General features: G+C 36.4%; 1 protein-coding gene and 1 pseudogene across 1 annotated transcript; one reads left to right on the top strand and one right to left on the bottom strand.

The window, feature by feature from the left end:
• The first annotated feature begins 14028 nt into the window (after positions 1-14028).
• On the top strand, positions 14029-14771 carry LOC102663555 (uncharacterized). The gene is made up of 5 exons (XM_006589806.1): positions 14029-14075; positions 14148-14252; positions 14331-14400; positions 14500-14595; positions 14676-14771. Exons 1-5 carry the CDS (start codon positions 14029-14031, stop codon positions 14769-14771), a joined length of 414 nt encoding a protein of 137 aa, XP_006589869.1.
• Positions 14772-16808: 2037 nt separating this feature from the next.
• LOC102663425 (nuclear export mediator factor NEMF-like) lies at positions 16809-27584 on the bottom strand (annotated as a pseudogene).
• Positions 27585-27836: the final 252 nt, after the last annotated feature.

Genomic DNA, 27836 nt, shown 5'->3' with positions numbered 1-27836 from the left:
AATCTTTTTTTATTCTATCTGTTATCTTATCTATTATCTTATTTGTTATCTTCCTTGTTTATTCTATTTATTATCCAAATCTGATCTGTTATCCAAATCAAATCAAATCTAATCTGTTATCCAAATCAAATCCAATCTGCTATCCAAATCAAGTCTAATCTGTTATCCAAATCAAGTCTAATTCGTTAACCAAAATCAAATCTGATTTGTTATCCAAATTAAATCTGCTACACAGTCTGTGATAATTAAACTGACTTTCCTGTTATATACCTTGTGTGTCTAATTTGATTCATCTATGAACTTAAGAGGGAGTGAGTGGTAAAAGGAAAGAGTGAAAACATCACACAAAAGCCTATATTGAGAGCATCAAACACGAGTGAATTACCATCAAAGAGAGAAACACGTGAGTAGAGTGTGGTGAGATCCTGAATCTTTTTTTAAATTACTGCAAAATTCTTTGTTCCTTAATCATGGCAGGAACTGGTGACAATGGTGGTGTATATCATCAACTAGACGGATCTTAGCGCTTATTACTGGACGCGATGACTACACAAATGCAACATTTGTTGAACCGTAGCAATGAAGAGCTCTACAAGCAAATAGAAGGACTAGAGCACCAAATGAATCCAAATGCTGGAGATCTGATGGTGGCAATAGAAGGGTCAATGATGGGTCGAACCGAATAAAGGGGCAAGACAGAATTGAGGGAGTAAAACTCAATGTATCCTCTTTTAAAGGCAGGAGTGACCCAGACTCCTACCTTGACTGGGAGATGAAGATTCAGCATGCATTCTCCTGCAATGATTATCCTGAAGAGCAAAAGGTGAAGTTAGCAGCAGCTACATTCTTAGACTATGCCCTTGTTTGGTGGAAGAAAAATCAAAGAGAGATGAAGAGAGAAGAAGGGCGGGAGATAGATACATGGACTGAGATGAGAAGGGTTATGCGAAAGAGGTATGTTCCAACTAGCTACACTAGAACCATGCGACGGAAACTCCAGAGGTTATCCCAGGGAAGTTTGATTGTTGAGGACAAGGAGATAGAGATGACACTAGTGACGGCCAACATTGAAGAGGACACCAAAGCAGTGCATGATGGCTTCACCAACAAGAGTTCTTTCCAACACCATGACCAAAAAATTATTCTTAAACCTTTATCCCCCAGAGAAGTGTGTGATGACCAAATCATAAGGAGAGAAAAGAGAGAACAAGAGAGAGACAATAGTGAGGCACCACAGAGGAATAGAAAAAGAAAGAGTGATACATAAGAGAGAGAGAGTGTGTGATAATTCTAATCAGTTAACTATTTATGTTTCTCCTAGTGTTCAACCCTTATTGCAGGAATTTAAAGATGTATTTCCCAAGGAGATTCCTCATGGACTGCCACCTTCAAGAAGCATAGAACATCAAGTTGATCTCCTTCCAGAAGCTTCATTGCCTAACAGGCCAACTTACAACAGCAAGCCCCAAGAGACTTAGCATAAGGATGCACATGCCAAAGTTGAGTATGTGAAAAGATTGTACGACCAAGTGAAGGTGCAAATTGCAAAGAAGAATGAGAGCTATGCCAAGCAAGCCAACAAGAAAAGGAAGGAAGTGGTACTTGAACCCGGTGATGATCCTGGACATTTGAGGGCAAATGTTTTCCAAGAACGAGGGAATGATGAGAATCTTGAAACTGGCCAAATACAGGCTAAAGGCCCAAGTGGAGAAGGACAAAGCCTCCGAGTGGAGAAGGATGAAGGCCCAAGTGGAGAAGGATGAAGGCCCAGAGGCAGAGACACTATCAAGACTATTAATTTTTACTGAAGGCCCAGATTAATTTGAAGGCCCATAATAAATATGTTCTAATTTTTTATTTATAATTTTTTTTGGCCCAAACTGTTTTGAAGGCCCATGTCTATTTTTATCTTTTTGTTCATATATACTATAAGTATTGGTTTTTGTTTTCAATAAAAGAAACTTTTGGGCATTTTCATAAAGTTTGGTGAGAGCTTCTCTCTGGGTTCCTTGTTGAACCAATATCAGACTTATCAAGGTAATCCTTGTGGTGTCTACCCTGACTTATCTTCCTTCACTGGAAGTGGCATCATCCAAATCTCCATAGCCTGTATCAAGCGATTCGCTCCTAGTCAGGATTACATCACATGTCATAGAATAGCTCATAGTAGTTAAATTCAAAAATTGGCATAGAACAATCAACTCTAAAAACTTTATAGCCGCTGGATAGTAGATGGAAAGATGATTGCCATTTTGAAGTTTCAAACTACACATAACATAATTTAAATTTATACTTCACACAGCCGCATGCTTAAAAATTGTAGGGAAAATAACAAAATTAAAGACATTAATAATTTATGATCTAAAGTCAGAATTTGAGAACTAAGACATAAATGAAACCAAATATCAAAGAATCAAATCAGAAGAGATGGGTGATGTGGCGTCCCCAAAATAATGACTGGTTTAATAGTAATGATTTGAATAACAAAAACCATGGTAATTTTTTTTTCTTCTTTTTCTTTTTCATTTCTTTCTCTTTTCACCATAACTAGGTTTAGAAGGAAAATCCTCACTATAGAGTCCTGAATGGCCAGTTCACAACTCCATTCGGAGTCATTTCTTTCTTACCGCTCATAATCTCTAAACTATTTTGCTGTTTCAAAAGGAAGAATGTACCAGCCATTACTTTAGGTCGTCACGTGAAAATAAAAGAATAAAATACGGTCGATAAACTCTTTTACAAATAAAGTTGCTAATGCTTTCTTCTCAAATAACAAGATTGATCATAAATACATTCATCATTTAAAGCTGTCCAAAATATGGGAGTTTTACAAAATACATAGTGTCATCCAGAGCAAAGGTGTCCATAGTGATGGCTTCAGCCACATGTATACAATCATCAAATTCCTATACAACAGGTCTACCCATACAAAAACAAAAGAGTAAACCTAACAGTCAATCCTAGATACGCCCACCCTCAAAAGTATATAAAACTAGTCCGAAGAGCTGTCCACTATGATGAAGAGCCTCCACTGATCGCCATCTCTCCCGGGCCACTATCCTCCGTAGAGTCTGCCTCAGATGCCGACGTGACTTCCTCGGGAGAATCCACCTCAGGAAGAGGATCCTCATCACCCTCTAGAAAGTCAAGAGCATCCACAGCAGGCTCAGGAGGTAGCTCCTCAAGATCCTCCTCAGGGTCTTCCTCGGACGACGTTACCTCGATCACTTGGACTGGTTCCACTAGACGATATGGTGTAGGCGTGGGTAGTATCCACTCCACAGTGCGCTGAAGCGTACGCGCGGGTTCATCTGGATGCACCAATGAAGTAGCCGTGAATCGGATCGTGCCCCGAAATCGGCACCTCGTGTTGCCTTCGAGGGTCTCCCAAGCTCTCTCTAGGCACTCCATCTCCACTCGATCATGGATTATCTGCGCCGCCATCACGATCTACAGGAAAGAAAAGAAAGGGGTAGACTCTTTCACGAAAATCTAACTGCGCCGCAACACAATGCGTCTCATAACCACTACATGCAAGTAAGAGGGGTATCTTAAGACTTTTCATCTCTGGTAATCGATTACACAACCTTGGTAATCGATTACCAGAGGCCAAACTCGAATTACACAACTTCAGGACATGAAAACCTGAAAAAGGCACTATGTAATCGATTACACATACTTGGTAATCGATTACCAGTGACTCATTCCTCCATGTAATAGATTACACAGTCTGGTAATCGATTACCAGAGGCCTCCATAGTCTTCTAGTTCCCTTTTAAAGCCTGGTAATCGATTACACCCCTTGGTAATCGATTACCAGAAGCTCCCCTAGCTTCCTGACCTCATTTTCAAGCCTGGTAATCGATTACCAGAGACTATCTTAGCCTCTTGTCTTCATTTTCAAGCCTTGTAATCGATTACCCACCCTTGGTAATCGATTACCAGAGACCATAACCCATATATCACACAAGATTCACAGCTGGCCAGCCACCACACAAGCCTCCTTGCTTTGTGGTCTTTGTTCCTTTTATCTGTTGACTGCCAGGAGCTCGCCTGCTTAGGTACATCACAGGTTCTCACTTACTGACTATGCCCGGGTTGGGTCGGGATTGGTCAAGCTTGGTTTTGGGCAATAGCACCCCACCTGACGTCCCCAAGGTCTCCTGACCCCCGCGACATATCTCCAGGTACCACTCTGTGGTCAACGAATAAAAGCAGGAAGTTTCACCCTTCTACACTTCCTCATCTCAAGCTTGTAGGATTATGGGGTACCCATCACATGTGGTACTAGGTGGCGGTCGGGCGATGGTGCACAACAAGTTTTCCACATCCACAAATCGCGCATAAACCCACCATCCCCTGTTGCCCACCTCCAACTGAGCTCACGTACTCCCACGTAGCCCATATCCTCGTTTCTCTCAACACCGGGTCCCCATCAATCCTCTCAAGCTTCCCCAACATCCAAGTAAATCAACATTCAAACAGCACAAACTATCACAGCCAAGAAAACAGGGCAAAGGCAGAAACTCTGCCCAAAACACCAACCAAAAACCATAGCTTTTCGCACTTAAAGACCCCAGTAACAATTCCTTCGTTCCAGTTCGTTAACCGTTGGATCGACTCGAAAATTTTATTGGAAGTCTCTAGTACATAAGCCTACATTTTGACCGTTGGGATCTACTAGCAAACATCCAGAACTCATTCTGCACTACTCTTTCCACAACCCGCAAATGCATAGCATTTTTCTGCACAAAGCCAAAATTCTGCTGCACCTATTTGACAGCAAAATTCTGCATAAGTGCAGATTTCGAAAATCACACTTTCCCTCATCCAATCTTGCCCAAATCAAATCCTACAAGTCCCAAATCATGTATCAATCATGTCTAAACCAAAGTCAAGCCTCAAACCACAGCAACACAAAATCTAGGTATCCAAAACCCCTCATTTTGATGGATTTTCAAGGTTTGAGAAGTGAAATTGAGAATGAGGTAAATTTGAAGCAAACTCTCACCTCACACAAGTCCATAACATCAATTTAAACTTGTTCAAACTGGATTTACACCTAAAATTTCACCGAATCAAAATTTGACTCTTTAACACCCAATTTACCCTAGAAATGGCTCTTTGTTCACCTTGGTCATTTGTTTTTCTCTCTAGCTCAGCCTAACCTTTCTCACATGTTCTAAATGGAATTTCAAGCTAGGGTTAACTCATTTTAACCTCCATTTACCACAGAATCCGGATTTAACCTTCCAACTCTCAAAGCCTCACTCTTTTTCCACTCATAACACCACATTCTCACTTTCTAACCCTAGGTTAACTCTACCCTTCATCTCTAACAGTTTTCCATACGCAATTTCAGCACATAAACATCACAAGCATCATCATAAAAACCCTAAAACAGAATGGGTATGTTTAACTCATCCAAACATGGCAAGTTCAACATGCTTTCAACAAATTCCTTCACAAATAACTATCATGAAGCAAAAACTTAGCAAAACTACCCATCATATCTCCCAAAACCCCATACCCACGAAAATCAAGAGAGAAAGAAGTCCACCCAAACCTGAAATTTCGAAGTCCCACACGTAGAGACGCGCTTCACGACTCTGAAAATGCCCTTCTTTCGCGATTTGGAGCAAAAATGGGCACCAAAGGTTGAAGCTTTGTTTGGAGCTTCAATGGAGAATGAGGGAGAAAGAAAGGCAACGTGAGGGAGAGGGAGAGAAAGAGCTATCTGAAAATGTGAGGCTGAGTGAAGAGAGAGAGAGTTGCTTTTTAGTTTTAAAAGGCTTTTTCCTCTTTTATTATTATTTTACTTAAGCTATGCCACATGTCTCCATCTGAGTGGAGCAAAAAGAGCCCACTTTCTCTTTTGATTGTGACCCATACACAGCCACAGAAAGTGAGAAAAATCTGACCTTTGAAACGCTAAAATCCTGCCTTGGTTTGCGTGCCGTTTCTCTGGTTCCAGTTCCTCGCGTTTCTCTGCGTTCGTCGGGGCCAGTTTTCGAAAGTAAGCAATATATATATATCAAAACGCTCAGAATAAGACCCCGAGCATGGTTCAGAGGTTGGTTTCGTTAAATTTTAAGTCGCACGCAAAACGATGATTTTTAGACTAATTAATTAAGAATTAACCCATAACCTCCCAGTTATGGATTTCTCTTCCTTAATTAGCCTAACCCACGTATCTTGCCCCCCACTATTCCTACTTCTACCAAGAACATATATGCATATACACTGAATAATACTTATATATATATAATCATTCATCGTTTTCAAAAATTCCGGGTAGAAATTTCCAGGATGTCACAGGTGAAGCCAGTGCTTGGTGTTGTTTCCTGTGGCTGAGAGGATGAAGTCATAGCCGTACAGATAGGTCTTGGATTTGACAGAAAGAACAGTGATCAAGTTGCCAAAAAATGTTGTGCAACAGTGGAATTGTCAATTGAGAAAGATGGCTCTATGTTGGAGGGGAGAGGGTCTAGGTTCAATGCTTTTAGTAATTGGAAATGAAGCAAGAAAGCAAAAAGGCTTCTGATCAATTTCCTGTGATTTCTCCTGCAATTAGCACCACTACAAGCACAATGCAGAATTGCTTTGCAATGGCACTATCATGCACCATTAACTACCATGCAATACACATAATGTTTTGTTAAGTCAAATAGGTTTCTCTATACCTTATCAGTTTTTTTGTGAGAAGAGAAGTGCAAATGTATAATAAGGATAATAGGTAAGCACTGAAAACATTGCAAGCAACCTATATATGATGATGAGGATTTTGAGAAAGGCCAGGAAAACAATGAATGACCACATTTGGATAATTTCCAACTGCAGCTTTAGGAAGCAACATTAACCATATAGTATTATTTATGTAGCCTGATTATTTCGAATCGGATACATAAGTATCATAATTCTCCAGATTTTTTCAAATGCAAATACAAAAATATAATTAATCTACCAAGAAGCCCGATTCGTACATAAACACTCATCCAAACGACCAAACCTTACTCACATCTTAGCTCATTGTGCTAAGCTTGTCGTGACGCATATGAACAAAACACAAATATACACTGACTGGATTTCAAGTCAACCGGACACCTTAGGTTTTATCTAATGTCAGCAGTGTGCTAGGGTTTTGAAATGACAGCAACATATACATTTCATACCAATTTCCTTCTTGTGTTAACAAAGGAACACAGGATATATCAAAATCTAGGATTAAGATTCTCTCCAATCAACATTCTCTCCACCTTCCTCTAGCCTCTGTCTCTCTCTCTATATATATATTTCTTGTTATTTTTCCATCATTTTCTTTTTTCTTTCCATTATTTTTTAGCTTCTGATTTTAATTTTGTACTAGAGAGGCAAGAGAGGATCCGATTTCCAACATATCATCTTTCAATAAAGCACGAGCATAAATGTATTTTATTATGGCCAAAAACTTTTTACCACTCACCATAATTCGCCAAGTAGCAGCAAAAAGACCATAAAAGGCAACTCTCAAGTTAGTTCCATATCAACCCAATTCTCCAGGGTATATACCTCATTCATATATGCACATTAATAATAGTATAAAAGCACCGATAAGTAATTAATATAGCACAAAACACAACGCAACACAACACAAAGAATATTGTTGCCTTCTTATTATTATAAAGACTATGATGAACAAAAATTTACAAAGAACACCTTGGTGCAATTAGTTAGAGATTACACAACATAGCAATCAGAGGGAGCAACCAATGTTCTAGTGTCATTATTATTAATATTGTGGTTGAGAGGGAACAGAACGTACGACGGGTAACAGTAAAGCGTCAAAGGGCGAACCTTGGTGCCTACGACACCAAACTTGTACCTAAATGAGCTTTAAACATGACTCGAAATTCGACCATGCCATAAAAGCATCCCGCACTGTAATTCCCATGGCCACACCACTAGGGAACATCATGTTGATTGCCATATACCGGGTTTGGACTAAGGTGTCGGTCTTGGCTCCGATTGAGAATGGTAACGGTTCGATCAGGGCCGAGGAAACGGTGTGGTTCTCAAACCAGAGCTCAATGTCAAGGCTCTTGTACCAGATGGAGAGAACATAGTTAGGGTTCCCTAGAACACCATCGGCATGGAATGTTGCCATTAATTCCCCCCGTGTGTTGGTGGTGAGAGAAGTGACAATGAGTGAAGTTACTTTAAATGACGGGAACTGAGGCCTGAAAGCAATCCTTGAGAACACAGAGAGAAGAATGATAATTTGCATTTTAGGTCCCAATGTTGCTGATTATGCAGCCTTGACACTCAAGCTAATTAATCGAAGGAAATATCGTGAGCGGTGCATGTGACGAGAGTGGATACCTCCATCGTCTGTTGCCCTAACTTCGCAACCATTGCTTTCTTGTTTGCTTAGGGTTATTCTCGATCTATGTGTTATGTTATATCTCACTATATTTAAATTGTATGTCATTAATGTGTTTTGCTTTAGATTAAACTTTTGTTTATAATGAGTGAACCTTGGGTTCCTGTTTGAGATTGAATACAATGATTCTTGCGGAAAGTTTGCATTAATCATTGTATTCAATCTTGAATTGTCCATTTGGACAGTTTGGGGAGACTCACATTTTTATGGTAGATTCATGTGTTAAGGTTAACATTATTTTGTTTAATTTGATGACATACGAGACCATTTGTTGTGTGATGGAATTAAGAGAAATTACACGATGTAGATATGGCATGGTGAAATGACAGACATGCAGAGTGGGCCCCAATCTGAACCGTTTGATGAAGAAATGGGAGATTGCTTGGAGGATATGATTTGTGACCTTGGACAAGAGTCTTTTCAGCAAGCACATGCCCCTACGTATGATACATTGCAAAGTGATTCAAAGAAACCTTTGTATCCGGGGTGCAAGAATTCATTGATGTTGTTGTTAGCGGTGTTAAGTCTGGTTAATGTGAAGGCCAAATATGGGTGAAGTGACAAAAGCTTTCGTTCACTGCTTCAAGTAGTGCACAATATGCTTCCAGAGGAAAACACATTGCCTAAAAGTTACTATTAGGCAAAGAAGATACTGTGTCCGAAGGGTATGGAGTATCAGAAGATTCATGCTTGCCCGAATGATTGCATACTGTACAGACATGAATTTGAATAAATGTCAAAATGCCCTAGGTGTGGGGTATCACGGTACAAAGTCAAGGATGATGAGGAATGTAGTAGTGATGAAAACTCAAAGAAGGGCCCCCCAGCGAAGGTGTGGTGGTATCTGCCAATTGTTCCAAGGTTTAAGCGTCTTTTCGCTAATGGAGACGATGCTAAAGACCTTACATGGCATGCAAATGGGAGAAACTGTGATGGAATGGTCCATCATCCGGCTGATTGCTTCCAGTGGAAGAAGATAGATCGTTTGTTTCCTGATTTCGGCAAAGAGGCAAGAAATCTTAGGCTTGGACTAGCCAGTGATGGAATGAATCCATATGACAATTTAAGCACTCAACACAATTCATGGTCAGTTCTACTAGTAATTTACAATTTGCCTCCTTGGTTGTGCATGAAGTGAAAATACATGATGTTTTCTATGATGATATCGGGCCCAAGACAGCCAGGAAATGACATTGATGTTTATCTAAGTCCATTGATTGAAGATCTGACAAAGTTGTGGGTCGAGGGGGTTTTAGTGTTTGATGGGTTTCAGAATGAGACTTTTCAAATGCGTGCAATACTTTTTTGTACCATTAATGACTTTCCAGCATATGGGAATTTGAGCGGTTATAGTGTTAAGGGTCGTCATGCATGCCCCATCTGTGAAGAAGACACAAGCTACATACAATTGAAACATGGTAGAAAAATAGTATACACTAGGCATCAACATTTTCTAAAACCTCATCACCCTTACAGGCGATTGAAAAAAGCATTTAATGGAAGTCAAGAGCACAAAACTGCACCGATACCTTTGACTGGTGAGCAGGTCTTCCTGCAGGTTCAACACCTGAATACTATATTTGGAAAGACCCAAAAGAAGGAAAAAAAAGTAAGACTTGGATATGGAAGAAAAGGTCGATTTTCTTTGATCTTTTGTACTGGTCGGATCTAGATATTAGACATTGTATTGATGTTATGAATGTGGAGAAAAATATATGTGATAGTGTCATTGGGACGCTCCTTAACATTCAAGGCAAGACGAAAGATGGTTTGAATAGTCGTCAAGATCTAACTGAGATGGGTATACGATCGCAGTTGCATCCAAGGTCTGATGGTAAAAAAATATAGTTGCCTCCAGCTTGTCATACTTTGTCCAGAAAGGAGAAGATCAGTTTTTGTCAGTGTCTGCATCAGGTCAAAGTCCCACAAGGATACTCTTTAAATATTAAGAGCCTTGTGTAGTTGAAGGATCTTAAGTTGGTAGGGTTAAAGTCTCATGATTGTCACATCTTGATGCAACAATTGTTAGCCGTGGCCATACGAGACATTTTGCCTAACAAAGTCAGGTTAGCCATAACTCGCCTGTGTTTTTTCTCCAATGCCATATGTAGCAAAGTCATTGATCCTGTGAAGTTAGATGAGCTGGAAAACGAGGCTGCTATTATACTATGCCAGTTGGAGATGTATTTTCCTCCTGTTTTCTTTGACATCATGGTTCACTTAATTGTTCATCTGGTCGGAGAAATCAAATGTCATGGTCCTACTTTTTTTGCGGTGGATGTAACCAGTTGAGCGATACATGGAGATCTTAAAAGGGTATACGAAGAATCTACATCATCCAGAAACATCTAGTGTTGAAAGGTACATTGCAGAAGAAGCCATTGAATTTTGTTCAAAGTACATTGAAAAGGCTAAACCTGTTGGGCTTCCCAAGTCTCGGCATGACGACAGAGTGGGCGATAAGGGTTCAAGAGGATTGCATGTTATCACTCCAAGTGTAGAAGATTTGTTACAAGGTCACTTGTCTGTGTTGAATAACAGTAATGAAGTTTTGCCATACATACTTCAACATGAACGTTTAGTGAAAGAAAGTAATCCAAAAATGTCGAAGAACTGGGTCTTGAAAAAGCATAACAATACTTTCCTTGATTGGTTTAAAGATACAATCTTTGCTGATGAAAATGCTTCTGAAACGTTAAGAAAGCTAGCAGATGGGCCTAAAAGAAATGTTATAACTTGGCAAGGATATGACATAAACAAGTATTCCTTTTATACAAAAGCACAAGATAAGAAAAGTACAATGCAAAAAAGTGGGGTCACCCCAAGGGCTGAATCTCAACACTTCGCCAGTGTACATGATGACAATCCCTGTGTAGCTCTCATCCCTTACTTTGGGTTCATTGAAGAAATTTGGGAGCTTAACTATGTCTAATTTACTGTTTGTGTATTCAAATGTAAATGGGTTGACAGCAACACTAGCGTGCGGACCGATGATGTAGGATTTACGTTGGTAGATCTAAAGAAACTAGCTTACTAGAATGACCTTTTCTTCATGGCAAAACAAGCTAAACAGGTATTTTATGTTCAAGACCCTTGTGATGAAAGGTGGTCAGTGGTTCTACATGGAAAAACAATTGGTGTTAATGTAGAAGATGATGATTCATACATTGATACTTATGTTAGTCCTTTGTCCACACAAATGTCGCCTAATGTCGTCGGAGAAGAAGAAGCTGACGATGTTCATGCTAATCGTAATGATCATGATGAAGGAGAATTAATTAACATCGTCTAATGTAATTTTCTTATTATGTATTTGATTTCAGTCCATTCGTTTACATAACTGATTCAGTTTTTTTTATAATGTTAATTAACTAATGTTTTTTTCTTTACATGCAGATGGCTACTCCACCCAGCTCTCCTCTTCCTCCTCCTATTGAAGCAGCATCACAGTCGTCATTTACCTTGAAGCGGACAAGAAAAGCCACACTGCTAAGATCATTGGTGACTAGACCAGTTGGGGTAGAGAGACCGGTGGTCCATGTCGACCCTGCGATCGGGAAAGCCGACGGTCCCCACAAGAAGAAATTAAGAACATATTTGGGGATTGTAGCTCGTGATAAGGTCGACGTGACATACGAGAGTTGGAAGCAAGTCCCTGCTACTCAGAAGGATTTGATATGGGAGGATATTCAGGTATTTTAGTTTTCATCTTGCATATTGTTTATTAGCCAAAAATTTTAATATACTAACAATAAAACCTAATTTATTGTTTGTTAGGCTGAATTTGATATCCCTGAAGCAATTGACGTTAGGAAAAAAAAGAAAATACTTCAGACTGTGGGGGAGCGGTGTAGACAGTTTAAGTTTGATTTGATGTCGAAATGGTCACTTACAGCCAATAAGGACAGTGTCAATGATACTATATGCAAAAAATACATCAGCAAGGAGAAATGGGCCCAATTTTGTCAGAGCTGCAGAGACCCCTCGTGGGAGGTATGTACTTTGTGATTTTCATTGTTTTCAAGTTTAAATTCACTTATTATAATACATTGTAATCATGAGTTTCATTAATGTTCAATTTTTGCAAGATGTGCGGAAAAAGACATAGGCCATCCAGAAGCAAACCACTACCCCCTACGTGTTGTCTCGTGGGGGTTATGAATATTTAGAAAAGAAGCTGATGGATGAGAAGACAAAGAAAAAACTAGAGGAAGCTGCTCAATTCGGAAGCACTGAGGTCGTGATTGATCCTCTATCTCCCATCAAATGACACGTGAAGTGGAAGATGGCCTGCACCAAGAAAACTAGCCAAATGACGTCTGAGGCAACAAAGGAAATTGTTGAGAAGATTGTAAGTCACTTTCAATTAATAATTGTAATTATTTATGTTTATTGTGTGATTGACTAAACAAATAAATGTGTTCTATACAGAATTCGTTGGTGGAGCAAGCGTCACAAGGTTCCTTTGTCCCCATGGACGTCAGGATGTCCTGACTGCTGCCATTGGGCAATCAGAACACCCTGGTTGTGTGCGTGTTACTAGAGTTGGTGTGACGATCAAGCAATACTTTGGACCAGCTCCACAAACCTCCTGCCCTTCTTCCTCCATGGCTCTCGAAGAACTAAAGCAGCTGACTTAACAAATCAAGGTCCAGCTGGAGGAGTTGATCACAGAAAAAGTGACTTGACATCTAATGTTATCCTTCAACCAGATGCAGTCCTAGTTTCAGTCACAAATGCAATCACAGGGACTTGCACTGCCTCCGGAGAGTTGTGTCAGCAGAAATGAGAGTTGTGTTAATCCCTCAAGGAACAATCCAAACACGGGTGACTCAAACAAATGTGGGTTGTACATCGAAGAAAATCCTCCCCGCCTGGTTGTCGTAGGAAAAGTTTATGAGGGATTGACAACGATTCACGACATTCATTTTTCGCATGATCAAGTGAAGGTCGGTGTTGAGGAGGTTAGAGATGCAGATGCTCCCATTCCTATACCCACTGAAGAGGTTGAGTTAGTGGGGCAGGCACTTCACACCTTCCTTGCTTGGTCGACACATCTCATCAAGTGTTTATCAGAACATGTATTTTACTGTCATTAAATAGTTATTTTTTCAATTGAATTGTTCATTGTAATTAAATTATGTTAATTAAATATGTTGGATAAACAGGGAGCTGTGGGACCAGCAAAACCTGCAAATAGGCCATATCATGAGGTCGATGATCCCCTATATCTGATGACATTGACCATCCCACAGCTTTTTTTGAAGCCGTTGCAGGTTATGTGGGATGCTATCGTGTTCGGGGTGTTTAATGAAGACTTCCCCTTGTACATAAAGCATGAAGATCTATCTGAAATAGCACACGGTGGTCAATGTCTCAACATCTCTGTTATACAGTTGTGGATTCTATAAGTCAATTTAGATTATTGTTAATTACCTAAGTTATTATTTTAAATTCATACATAATTTACTTTGTCTTAACAACAATAGGCATATGACTGAGACAAGTATGCGAGCGGGGATTCCGATGTGTATGGATTCCTCGAGCCACGGTCCATCCAGAGATCTGGACACTCACAATTTGAATTAGAAAGTTACATGAAGAATTGGATGCAGAATTCAAAACGGGATGTCTACCTAGGAGCCTATCTGAATGAGTATGTTAAATTGAACAAATGAATTTAAATAATGTATAATACTACAATAACCTATATTGGTCTCCACTACAGTGCACATTGGCAAATGGTCATCCTTTTGCCTAAGGAAAATCTTGTCGTCTGGTTTTGTTCCTTGCATAATAGGCTAGACAACTACTTGAAAGGAATAATTAACAGGTCAGTGTTGTTTTTCAATACATTTGCATTAGCATTAGTCGACAACATCAATATTTAAACGTTCCTTGTATTCAACAGTGCTTTGAAAGGACTTGACGATACTCCACAACCTAAATCCAAGGTTGGTGCTAGGTGGATTGTTGTTAAAGTAAGTGATTTAAACAATGCTTCTACTTATATATATTTTATGTTTGTGTACACTAATTTGTAGTTAACATTGAATATCTAAATTTCATTATGTATTTAGTGTAATCGACAAAAAGGAAGCATTGAGTGTGGCTACTATGTGATGCACTGGATGTCAACTATAATCTTAGGAAGTTTCAAGAATAATTGGGAAATGGTAATTGTTTATTTCAAACAAATTTGATTTTGTTATCATTGGTAGTATATTATTAACTTATGTTTTATTTTATCATGCAGTATTTTAATGATGTTAGACCATTGGAAGCAGAGAGATTGAATGCACTTCGCATCCAATGGGCAAAGTATTATCTCAAAGTTAGAAATCAAACTTAGGATGTTAAGGAACTTTGTAATTTTAGTTTACTTAATTAGTTTACTGGCTTGTTTTACATTTTTTACCATTGATGTTTCCTTTTAACATTGAATATTCTTTATTGATAGTTATTAATAAATTCTTTATTGATATTTATCAATTGATTTTTTACAATTGATAGTTTACTAGCTAGTTTTGTGCTAAAAACTGTTTCAAAACCGAATGCAAATGAAATATGTTGTGCTGTGTGTTCTGATTTCAAATTTGCAGGTTAATTTTTGGGTTTATTGAAAAACAGATAGTATATTAAAAAAATTCCTAATAATAAGATCAATTTTTTTAAAAAAACTGATATTAATCTACACAAACAACATCGATTTTTCCAAAAACCGATGTTAACGTTTTAGAAGTTAACATCGATTTTCTATAAAAACTGATGTTAACGTTTTAGAAGTTAACATTGGTTTTCTACAAAAACCGATGTTAACTGTCAACGCTGGTATGAACCTTGATACCTTTTTGTGTGTAATTCTTATTATATAACATCGGTTATTTAAATAACCAATGTTGTCATTTTGACGTTAACATTGGTTAAACTGATGTTAACGATAATACTTTCAACGTCGATACTTTCAACATCGGTTGATAACCAATGTTGAAAGTCCTAAATAACCGATGTAAAAAACATATTTTGCAGTATTGCTGGGAATATAGCACAGAATAATGAATGATTTTGTAGTCAATAGCATAACTAAGAACAAACTTCACCAATAAAAACTTAAAACCTATGTGTCAAATTTTGTAACTTTGTTGTATAAAGTAGCAATTAGTTTACATATTGTTTACATGTATTTATAAATAAGTATATCTATTTTACAAAAAATAAATTTGTTTAACTAATCATTTATTTAATTTATAATAAAATATTTAATACTTTGAAAAAATATTATATTTATTATGCATTGAATAAATTATTTAATAAACTATTATTGTATTCATTATGTATTGAATAAAACATTTAATTAAATACTTCTACTGTATTATATTCATCATTGTATTGAATAATGTTTTTTTTACTATATTTATTTTGCATTAACTATTTTTTTTTACTGTATTCATTATGCATTGAATGAGTTTTTTGACTATATTCAATATGCATTGAATAAATTATTTTAAAAAATGATTTAATAATAAGATATTTAATATACTGAGTAAGTGTTTTTAGCATATTTATTATGCATTTAAGTTTTATTTAACATATGATATTTGTTAAAGGTGAACCTTGGAGCACGCAATGCTACACCCGGTCCGCATGATCTAACCCCAAACTAGGCTCAGACCAAGGTATCAAGTTTAATATGTGAGTAATTTTAACTTTATGCAATACGTGGCGGGGTGTGTTGTTGTCATTCATTTTCTATAATAATAAAGAGGCAGCGATCACTACTATAAAAATGTTTTTCATAGATGGTAAAAAAAATAGGATACAATGACGGTTGTTGACCGTCGTGGAAAGTTAAACCTTTCAACGACGGGTCAAAAAACACTGTCTTAGAATGGGAGCAACTTTTCAAAGATGATGTTTATGTCAGCACTGTCTTTAAAAGTTAGCCTTCTAAGATGGTGCTTACGTCATCAACATCTTAGAAAGCAAACTTTCAAAGACGGTGCTTATGTAAGCATTGTCCTTGGATTAAATATTATTTTTAATTATTGATATTTTTTCTGAATAATATCCCATCAGAAAAAATATAAATAATTAAAAATAATTTATATTAGCATGATTGTAATTAATATTAATTGTAAAATTTATTTATTAAATAAATATTTAAATGATACATTAAATCAAAATAAGAGGTTCACAAATTATTTATATTTAATCTATCATTTAAATATTAATTTTATAAATAAATTTTAATATTAATTACAAGAGATTAACAAAATAAAAATTCCTAAGACAAATTCATACAAAATACAAGTTATTATAATTTTTTATATAAAGTTATTATAATTCGTAAGACAAATTCCTAAATTAAATAATTATTTTTCAGAAAAATTCAGAGGACCAAGACCTCATCTTTGACAGGATCGATGATATTATCTCTTACAGCATACACAAAGAGAAGCTGAAAAAACAAAAAAACACTACATGAAAGAAATACTTAAAAATTCCACAAATTCGTATTTACATATTTTTAAATGGAATTTAAAAAAACAAAAAAAGACTACATGAAATTAACTAATCTAAGTCATCAAATATTTGTTAAACAAGTAGGAAGGAGAGCAAATAGCACTGGCAAATCATATTGAAGAAAAACTAGTGAAGAGTTGGACTCAAGGCTAACTTAAGAGATTTTTTAATTAGGGTTCTCTGTAGTTAGTTACACTTTGTTAGCTTTCAGTTATCACTATACATCTATAAATAGATTTTTCAACAAAAGTCAGTCGTAAAACTAGATGTGACAGTTACAGTTCCAATTACAATTCAGGTTTCACATACATCTCTAAATGTATCTTATTTAAGCAATAATTGTTATAGATGTCAATGAGAGAGAGAACCTATACCTTGTAGTGAAGTGCCTAAAAACCCTTGAGTATAAATTCAAACAAGGTTTTCAAATTATCAGGGTTGGGTGCAGTTACAAAGATATTTGAATACCTACACAGATAATTTCCTTATAAGATCCTAAAAAAATTGTCTTCTCTATCACAAATGAACATATCTGAGATATCTTTATGTCTAAAAAGCATAGTACCCGACAACAATAGCACCAACAATAGATAAACCAAGGGCAGCTGATTTCCCACAGCCACGACCAGCTAACAAGGCAAGGGTACCACAAAGTGTTTTGCTCAAAATTGCATCCAGAAATGTAACAACAACATGACCTTATTGGGAAATAATAATAATAACAATAATATTAACTGACGTGAATCATGTGAATCTTTTATTTTCTATACACAATTTAGCATAGTAATGACACAAGTACGCAGCTTCAGTAAATCCTTTAGGCAGATTGCCATAGTCAAACTCTGAATCACATGCTCCCAAGAAAAAAATCTCCAAAGAACCCTGCAACCAACCATACAACGACTGCCATCTGTTTACGTTATAAATAATAATAATAATAATAATAATAATAATAATAATAATAATAATAATAATAATAATAATAATAATAATAATAATAATAATAATAATAATTAGTGATTAAGTGCATAAGCATAGTTGATAGTTATCCAATAATGATATATGATAATTATTCATTACCAAGAGAGATCCTGTGGAGGAAAGGCACTTCCAGACCTACAAAACCACTATAGCAGACAGTAGAGCAGCCATCTTCAACTCTTAGGATATAGTGAGAAGAAAAATGGAATATTAAATGTTTGAAATGTTAACTAATAGTAACAAAAGGAATAAATGAAACTAGGAGGAAAGATTGAACAAAGCCAATTACACCAACAGAACATGACATTATAACAAGGAGTACCATAGAATATGGCATTACAAAGTAACCTCTTAATTACATTTTCAATATTTGAATTATTACCACTAAATACTTATCCTTTTATAATGCAATGTAGCACCTAATCAAAGTAGTATAAAGAACACTATGCAAAATCAATGGTACAATATCAAAAGACTTCACTACATATTAGCCTACGGTATTTGTGTAATAAAATTATAATAAAAGCCTCAAAAGGATAATGCAGATTATGCTAGAGCATAAAAAAATCAAATGGACTTCCATGAGAGACTATTTTAGATTATATGGCATACATATTCTTTCAGATTATTCCTCTAATTTAACTATTTAACAAAAATGTTCAGCCATGTCTAATACTAATAGGTTTATTCACCTGGTTCAACAACATCCCTACGTGTGTAAGAAGTCTAATAATTGATCTAATATTAATTTGATACATAATGTTACACAAAGTTGAATAACAATTTTGGGCACCTCGCATCAGCCATAACCTAGACCTTGAAGCCACCACTGTGCAGGTCATAAAAGACGAGTTTAGAACCAAAGGTGCGCTTGTGCATGATTCGGCCTGAAAATCAGAAAGATTATTAAAATCAGCATCGACATACACAAATAGAAGCAACAAGCAAACCATCAACGTGGAAACTGCCAACTACCAGCCAATCACTGCATCCGCAAAACCAAAATAAAATCAAATTACTTCAAATAAGTAAATAACTAATCTGAGATTACGAAAACAATTAGGCAAAACAGCAACACTAACGTCTAAACGCATCCAAATGATACAATAACAAGGAAACATATTCTTCACCTTGAAGAGAATTGCGTGATGCCTACAGAGTCCACTAGATAAGCAACCTACAGGAAGCACAACACATTGGTGAAATTTTCTCAACCTCTTACTCACCAACTTCCACTTCTTGTGTAGATCTTCTTGCTCCACCGGGAATGTTTCCCTTCACACACAAACGCACAAAATTCAACACCAAATGAGCAAATAAATAAACAAACAAACAATAATATCCAAAGGACGTAAAAAAAAGGGACAAGTATGAAGTATCTTATTCTTATTACGTGTTCGAAGAAGTGTGTGGTGTCATTGGTCTCCTTAGTCTCGAACAATGACCCGACATCGATTCCAGACGCCAACGGTGGCGGTGCGGGCACTGAGGGTGGACTCAGTGGCAATGCGAAGGCCATTGGGAAGCATGTTCATGTGCGTCTCCGGGGAGGAAAGGATGCGCATGTGGCTAGAGAGGGTGGGCTGAAGTGACCCGTGCTTCAGGAACCGAGGATCGGGGTTCTCGAGCTGCCGAAGCTTGGACTTCACAGCCTCGGCGGTGGGGGGAAGAGGGGCGGGAGGCGGAGGGAGCCACAATGGCGGCGGAGGTAGAGATGGATCGGAGGGAGGAGAGGGTGGAGGCCCATCGGTCGAAGCGGTGGGCCATAGAGAAGATGCGGTTGAGGGACATGGCTTGGCCCCGCACTCGCAGTTGGGTCTAAGGTTTCACAGTGGAAGAGAAATTACGAAGTGATGAGAGGAAAGAGAGAAAAAAGAAAATTGGGTTTGTGGATTTTAATTAGGGTGAATGAATACTACTGTTAGAAGAGAGAGAAAGAGAGAGTAAAACAGATGCGTACGTGTTAGGTTTTTGTGCCCTTCAACGACAATTTTAAATAACCGACATAGATGGTCTAATTTCAAAGACGTTCTCTTAAAAAATGATGTAAAACACTTCCCATTATTTACGAAAATGCCACCGCAATTTATTTTACATCATTTTATCTTAAACCGACGTGGATATAGCGATGTAAAAGGAGCTTTTTTTTAGTAGTGGATATTCTTTTGTGTTGTGTGGGTGTGCTATATTAGTTAGTCTTGTAGATGCATTAAACAATTCATGGATTTTAGATTATTTATATGATTTCATAATTCATTATTATGCAAATAGTGTGCTAAAAAGCTTTACTACAAAAATTCAAAATCTAGTTTTCCATTAATTACTAGTATATTTTTCTGTTAAGACATTACTAGAATTAGTGTTTTCTAAGTCGGTTCTATTGAACCTTCTACGACGATTTTAAATCATCGTAAATAAGTATGTCGTAAAATGTCAAAATATATACAACGACGGTTTTGGAACCGTCTTAGTATACTAGACCTTCTAAGATGGTTATTCCAATAACCGATCGTCTTAGAAAGGTTAGAGATACTAAGATGGTTATTGGAATAACCGTCTTAGAATGTCATTAGTGTAGTTGGGAATCTAAGACGGTTATTGGGATAGCCGTCTTAGAAGGTTAGACATACTAAAATGATTATTGAAATAATCGTCTTAGCAAGTCATTAGTGTAGTTGTCTTTCTACGACGGTTATGCAAATAACCGACTTAGTATATCTAACCATCTTAGAATGTAATTTCTTTTTTGTTTTTGGTGAGCTTTTTTATTTTTTTTTTGTTGGTTCTCTGGTAGCTTTAAGGCACTGTGCATTCAATCTAAGAGGACATTTCAACAACTTTTTCATTATAGTGAAAAGATAGAACAAGCAATATGGAAGACTTTATAGTTTATACAATTCAAATATTCTGTAGGAAAGAATAATAAGGTGAATTTTCTCATAATTAAAAACACACTCAACTAATTAATAGTGTATGTCAAAAAATTAATGCATATACATCGTTTTATATTATAAACACACATATATAATTGTTATAAAATTTTATTAGTTCCAATTATTTAATAACCTATAGGAGCAGTTTTACTAACCTGATGAGGATAAAGCCACCAGGCACTAGTAACAATTTTCGAATCCCAGGCCTGGCTATGGCAGACCTACATTCCAGAGGTGGAATTGGTTGTGCAGGCTTGTGATTCTTGATAACTGTACTAGAAGCTCCATGCAGATCAACATGTATATATCTATTATACAAACAAAATAAAAAAAATGAGAGAATCAGAAATCAAACCATACTTCAAACGGAAAAAAGTTAGCACATTTTAAAGTAGAATATAATCATTTTTATTTCTGAATTCTGGTTAGAGATAACAGATGTTCCATGCGCTTTAAGTTGCTACTGAGAATATCAATATACACTAGTTCATTTATTACAAATGACATAACCATGGCCAACGAAGATATCATAACTACCGGTAATATCAAGTGAAATGTAGAAAACAAGTCTAACCAAGGAATAAAGTGCCCTTCTATGAAAAAGGACAAAGAGACAGAGCAGATGTAGCAGATGCACATGAGGAAAAAGAAGATAGCATCTGAATCATATTTATTTTCACCATTGCTCAAAAACATTTTTTCATCAACATTTAAGCTTTAGCCTTAGGGAGCTAGGAATCTAGGAGTATAATATAACAAGAAATACTCACAGATCTCCTTTTGACATATAACGCTTCACTATCATCTCATTTTGTTGTGCATCACGTCCACTGATAACCAAATAGTTCTCACTGCTAATGATCCAAATAAATTTCTCAAACCAGTAGACTTTACGCATATGTGAAATTGAGGCAACAGTTTTTTTCTGGAAATAAACTTGATAAAAAATAAAAAAGAGAAAATTACACAATTAATTAGTAGTTAAATAAAGCAATCAAGAATGGAAAAATCAGACTAAGAGCTTGCATATCGATGTGTTATATTATATATACATTAAGAATGAGAGGAATTCCAAGATAAGTATTACGATCTGATAATGGCATATTTCTAAACGTGAGTGCAAACTGAAACTTGTATGTCCTACCACAAATGGAAACCCATTTAAGTAACCGATTTATAATGCATATGATATATAAAATGGTAATGATCCAATAAACTTCTTAGAAATTCAAATAAACTAATTATGTTTCTTAATTCTTCCCATCACAGACCACACATTTACTTTTTTCTAAGTTTCTTCTACAATTTATGGGAAAGCAATCTAATAACTACATATCAATTTGCAATATAGATTAAAGATTCACAAATACAATTTCTAACCACCTGATTAAGCTGTAGGCGAGTCTTTCTCTCCGCAGCTTTAAAAGCCTTTTCATGGGCAATTATAGTTTTTTCCTGTTTGCTCTCTTTCTTTTTCTTCTGCTCATACCACCTCCGAGCATTGGCATGTGCTAAGAGAGCTAAATCAACTTCAACCTTGAACATAAACACACTATAGTTACTAATGTTAAACATTCAAGGGGAAAGCATAAAAAATCCACATGTATAAAAATGTATAGAAAATCAGCGATGATAGTGACAATGCCAAGATAATAAGTTAATGAAAAATTGATAATAAAGACTTATTGACATAGAACAACCTATAAGAATTTATTCTTTTATACAATAAATAAAAAAATAAAACCTTATCCACAGGGAGTGTCTTCTCATCATCATTCATTTCATCAAGATTGTTGCTTAACAGTAAAGTCATGCAGTTCCTGTCGAGATGAAGCTTATCAATGAGACTAGTTACTGGGTTTCCAGCTTTCTTTTCTTCCTTCACCATTCGAGCAAGGTCATCCTAGTTCATACCCTTTGCAAGAGCTACACGAACAGCTAATATAGCAGAATCCACATCTTCCAAATTATATTCTATCAATTTTGCCATCTTAACACAGTGATCAGCTTCTTTCCTCAAAGCATGTACTCATTTTCCTACACAGCAGAAATGAGACAAATTATGCTGAGTATCAAATATTATTTTTTGAAGTTATATTTGTGTCCTGTGTTACTACATTCAATCATAAATTATTGTTTTAATTTATAGATTGAAGCCAGTACTCAAAACATAAATGCATTTGGTTACAATTTACCCTCTAATGAATCAAAAAGAGATTGAGAGAATAGGGAATTTAGAGCTTGTTTGGTTCAAAACACATGTTTTGTCTCCATTTCTATCATGTTATTAATAAAAATAAGATATGAAAACATAAAAAAATTTATGAAACCAAACAGACCCTTGTTTTTCTGTCCCTGTCTAGCAAGAGAAATACAATTTCAAGTAGCATAACCCAAACTACTATATTTGGCAAAATGGAAGAGATAGATATAATAAAGGAATTAGGAAGCACATATACGACATGAGAGATGGAAACAAAGTTACACTTCCAAAGAGCCTAAGACATCAATGCATTTCATGTATTATTTATTGAACTCAGAAATATAACTCATAATTAAGGGTATTTTTGTGAAAAAATAATTAATGTAAGAGATATTATGAATTGGGTCTTATGAAGAAGACCGAGCATTACTTTTCATTTGGGTCTTATAAAAAAGACGGAAGGAGTAAACATATTTTGAGTGCCCAAATCATGAGTATTTTTGAGTGCCCAAAACTTGAGCTTAAATTCTTTCCTGTAAATTAATGCCAAATTTAAACAAGCTCTATGTTGTTTCATCACAACAGACAACAAAAAATCCATACAAATTTGAAGGTTACAAATTACACCACTGCTGTAACCTTGAGAGGATCCTAAGACTAGTAAGTTTAATAATGAAAGGTGCCGATTAGAAATAAGCAGAGGCATACTTCATTATAAAATCAAATAAGAATATGATGCCATTGGAATTGAATTGAACATTCAGTGTAACAACGTATAAATAGGTGACAAGCTAATAATTAAAAAAAATATAAATCACCAAAGTATGATCCAGAACGAGATATTCCAGAAACAATAGTGTGCAACATGGTTCAGCTGACTTTCCAAAAATGTGTTAGTTTGGACAACAAGGCAAGAGCACCAACCTGATCCTGGCGAATCTTATTAAGTTTCTGAAAAGCTGAGTTTTCTTTGGCTTTCTGCTGTTGTTCAGATCTTTGGCTCTCAATTTTGCCATAGAACTCATCCAATGCAGCATCAAATGTCTCAAACTTTGTATAATCCCTTGACTAAAACTAGTTGAGTAAGATGGGGAAGAACTCATCATACATCTGTATCAAAAGACACGGGTGTGTAAACACTAAATTCCATAAAACCATCTGATTAAGAAGTTTGTTTTTTCTATTTTCTCACCCATATTTACAATACCACTAAAACTGTACAAAAATAGAATACTTGGCTAACACTTCCTAGTTGAGATATGGAAGAATCCTTCCCCAGATTTTTGTTATGTATCAAAATGTATCCTTTAGGGACTAATTCACTTGAAATAAGATCCTGCATCCAATCTTCAAACCTCACAATAGCTTGGACCAGCGGCTGAATAGTAACATCATCCCACATTCTATCTTTTGGAACTTTTGTACTGGAGATTAGGCCAGCATCTAATAGTATATGTTCAGAAAGTGCATGTCCATAACCAAGGCCCTCCCCAAGGACAATTTTCAATGTGGTAGATGACTTCCCATCTAATAGTATGCATCTTCTCCTCTGAACACAAGAGGAACGTCAACCTTCAACAGAGCATTCGAAGGAGCCCTAATAAAAGTCATATTCAACAGCGCATCCGTCCCAGCTTTCAAATGAATCTATGAAATGAGGGAGAGGATCTTCAAAAGTTCAACACCATCATCATCAATTTCAACATGTGCATTGCATCACAACAATCATCAAATTCACAGGCGCATGATTAGTTATCAAACCAAAAAGATACACATAATATAAGTATATAACTAATGAGAAAAAGCAAACCGCGTGGGGCAAGACGCGTACGGTCAGGACGAAGTCAGCCTCGGAGTCAAAGTGGGCGTGGACTTGGAGGTGGAAGAGGCGGGAGAGGAAGAAGGAGCGGCCGAGGTGGTTGACGAGTTTTCTGATCTGGTCGGTGCAGACGAAGATGAGGCGCTTGTTGTCGCCGTGTTGGCCATCTTCTTGCTCGAACTTGATGCTCCGAAGTCGGGAAAGTGGTTGCGGAGCCTCACTTGCTCGCTCAGGTAGAATGGTAACGACGTAAGCTAGGGCAGAAGAACGTCGAGCACGCGGCGGCTAAGTGTTTGAAAGTAGTTCAGCACATACAGCTAGCAGGGGCCAGGGCATATGATGAGACGCAATTAAACTGGTGTACGAAGACAGGCTTATGCAATAGTCGTCGTTGACTTATTAACCCTAATTACAAAATTGCCACTACCTTACATTTTAAGACGGTTCTTTCTAACCGCCATAGAATGTGCAACGTAAAAAACATTATTTCTCCCCCAAATTACAAAATTGTCACCGCCTCCTATTCTAAGACGATCCTTCAGAACCGTCTTAGAAATAGCATCGTAAATAATCGTTTTTCTAGTAGTGAAAGCAACACCAAACATCTTGTACATACAATTTGCTGATTTGCATACGAAACACAGAAAATGTGATAGATGTTTCTTACCATGCTATTTGTTTTGCTAAGCAAATGGTCTATAATTTCTATCTTAATTTGGATTAAAAAATTATGTTTTAATTCTTTTTTCAGTGTTTTGACAATACTGTTCATTTTCGCTAAAATTGGGATGAAAGAAATTGGTGAAAATCGATGGCAATTATAAAATTGCTTGTGTCAAATGGGAAAAGTTGTGCCTTCCAACGAAAAGTGGGGGTGGATCAATTGGAATTAAGAATTGTTTGATTTCAGTTTGCTTGGAATGTGGAAATGATAAGTTATATATATCATGATTTTTGGTTTGTTGAGTGTAATTAGATACTTGGACTAATAGTGCACAAAATTAAACTATATATCATTTTTATGTACATAAGTCTGGCAATGAGTGTTGTGAACATTTGACCATGTCAATAACAGGCACCTCAACGAGAACATTTGAGGTCGGTTACCGAGCTGGTAACTCCCTCTTCCTATTCATATACTTGGAAACTGAGGAAATCGGGTAATAAACATTCAATATACCAAATACCTCAGATTCAAACTAACTTGAGTGTTAGAATCTCTTTTGTAGGTATCTCCACCACACTTTAACCATGAGATCAAAATAAAGAAGAATATCAGAGTATACTCATGGAATCGAACAACTTAGACAGAATATAAGAACATTTGACGTCCATCGTAAATTACCACAACTCAGTCTTTTTTCCCAAATGATAAAAAAATATTGGATTTAGACTGAAGAGGTTTTAATGAGAGACAATTTGGTAAAGTAAAAGGATGCTTCCATATTGTTGAAACAAACAATCAATGAAATCCTTTTCCAATTCATGTTAAATTTTCTATGTTGATTTATGTTATATTATATTCTTATTGATGAATCCATAAATTTATCCACATCCAATGTCAATAAGTCGAGGAAAAGAAGTAAGAAGGAAGCCAAAATAAGAGATACAAATGATATTTTAAAGGCCGAGTTCAAGTCTCATTGCTCCCCGAGGTCAAATGTGAACATTACCATTCCAAAGGCCGAATCCAAGCCTCATTGTTTATAAAGGTTGAGTCCGAGCCTTTACAATATAGAAAGTCAAAGTTGGTGTTGATTTTTATTACATGAATCAAAGTTGATTGTGATTTTATAATTATGTTGGAATCAAAGTTGACACTCATTACTCATTCATGAGAAATAAAATCTCGTTTAATCTTTGAATCATCATTGATTCAAATTACTCTTTATCACGACAAATGAGATTTATATAAATTTAAAGTGAGATCAAAACATATAACAAAACTTGATCTACACTTAGCTAAAAAGCTTACATAAAAAATGATTCAAATTACTCTTTATCACGACAAATGAGATTTATATAAATTTAAAGTGAGATCAAAACATATAACAAAACTTGATCTACACTTAGCTAAAAAGCTTACATAAAAAAATGCCACGCAAGCTAGTAAATACTACTGAACTACATTTGAAATAATCAAAACTACTAGGCAGGAGGAGCATTTGAATTCACTTCGTTTTCTTCTAACTACTCTACTCGCCATTTTTCACATCCTTATCTATGTCAAACAACTTTGTGTCAACCCCAAGGACTAACACTAGTGCTTGACACACAACCTTCCAAAAGCCCTCACGGTGGGCGAGGACAATATATTTCTTTGCCTTGAGCAACTAAGCATCCAAACTATCTTTGGTTGAAATACTCTCACGCAAATGAGCACTTAGTTTGTCAACACTTTACCTCGATTCCACTGTGCTGTCTTCAACTACTTTCTTCTCCTTATCTGCCGCTTTTCTTTTTTTCCTGCCCGGCAGCCAATTGAAAAGTGCGGTCATCAGCCAACTTTTAAGCGTCAACAACCTTTTTCTCGGACACCACCAACCTTTGGTTCAAGTCTTCATTTTCTTTAGCCTTGGCAGTCACAACAGACTCAACCAAATATTCTTGCAACTTGGTAGTATTCTACCTATCTCTAGCCAGTGCCAACTCCGACTCCTTGGTTTTGGCAACTTCAGCCTTCATCTTATTCATCTCCTTGTCCATGGTTTTGGTTTTAAAACTGGCCTCAGCAATCTTGAGCTTCCAATTATGAATGGTTTGCTAAGGCTCGATCGAGCATGATTTCTGCAGTATCAATGCTATCATCAGGGTCTACACACTCAAACATCTCATTGTCAAACTTGTAGAGGAGAGTATCAGTTTTAATGAATGTGACATTGTTAATGGTGCTTTAACTCTCAAAGGTTATGATCTTGCCAGTCAATTTTTTCACCAAGATCTGCATTTGTTAATGAT

This window comes from Glycine max, chromosome 10 (assembly GCF_000004515.6).
Source record: "Glycine max cultivar Williams 82 chromosome 10, Glycine_max_v4.0, whole genome shotgun sequence".
Taxonomy (NCBI): Eukaryota; Viridiplantae; Streptophyta; class Magnoliopsida; order Fabales; family Fabaceae; genus Glycine; species Glycine max.
This window is presented reverse-complemented; position numbering and strand designations above follow the sequence as displayed.

Excerpts from the sequence above, each read along its gene's own strand:
- LOC102663555 (XM_006589806.1), top strand. The coding sequence starts at position 14,029 with ATGCAGAATTCAAAACGGGATGTCTACCTAGGAGCCTATCTGAATGA. Across the intron at positions 14,076-14,147 it reads CTAGGAGCCTATCTGAATGA|TGCACATTGGCAAATGGTCA; the intron begins GTATGTTAAATT and ends TCTCCACTACAG. Across the intron at positions 14,401-14,499 it reads CTAGGTGGATTGTTGTTAAA|TGTAATCGACAAAAAGGAAG; the intron begins GTAAGTGATTTA and ends TTATGTATTTAG.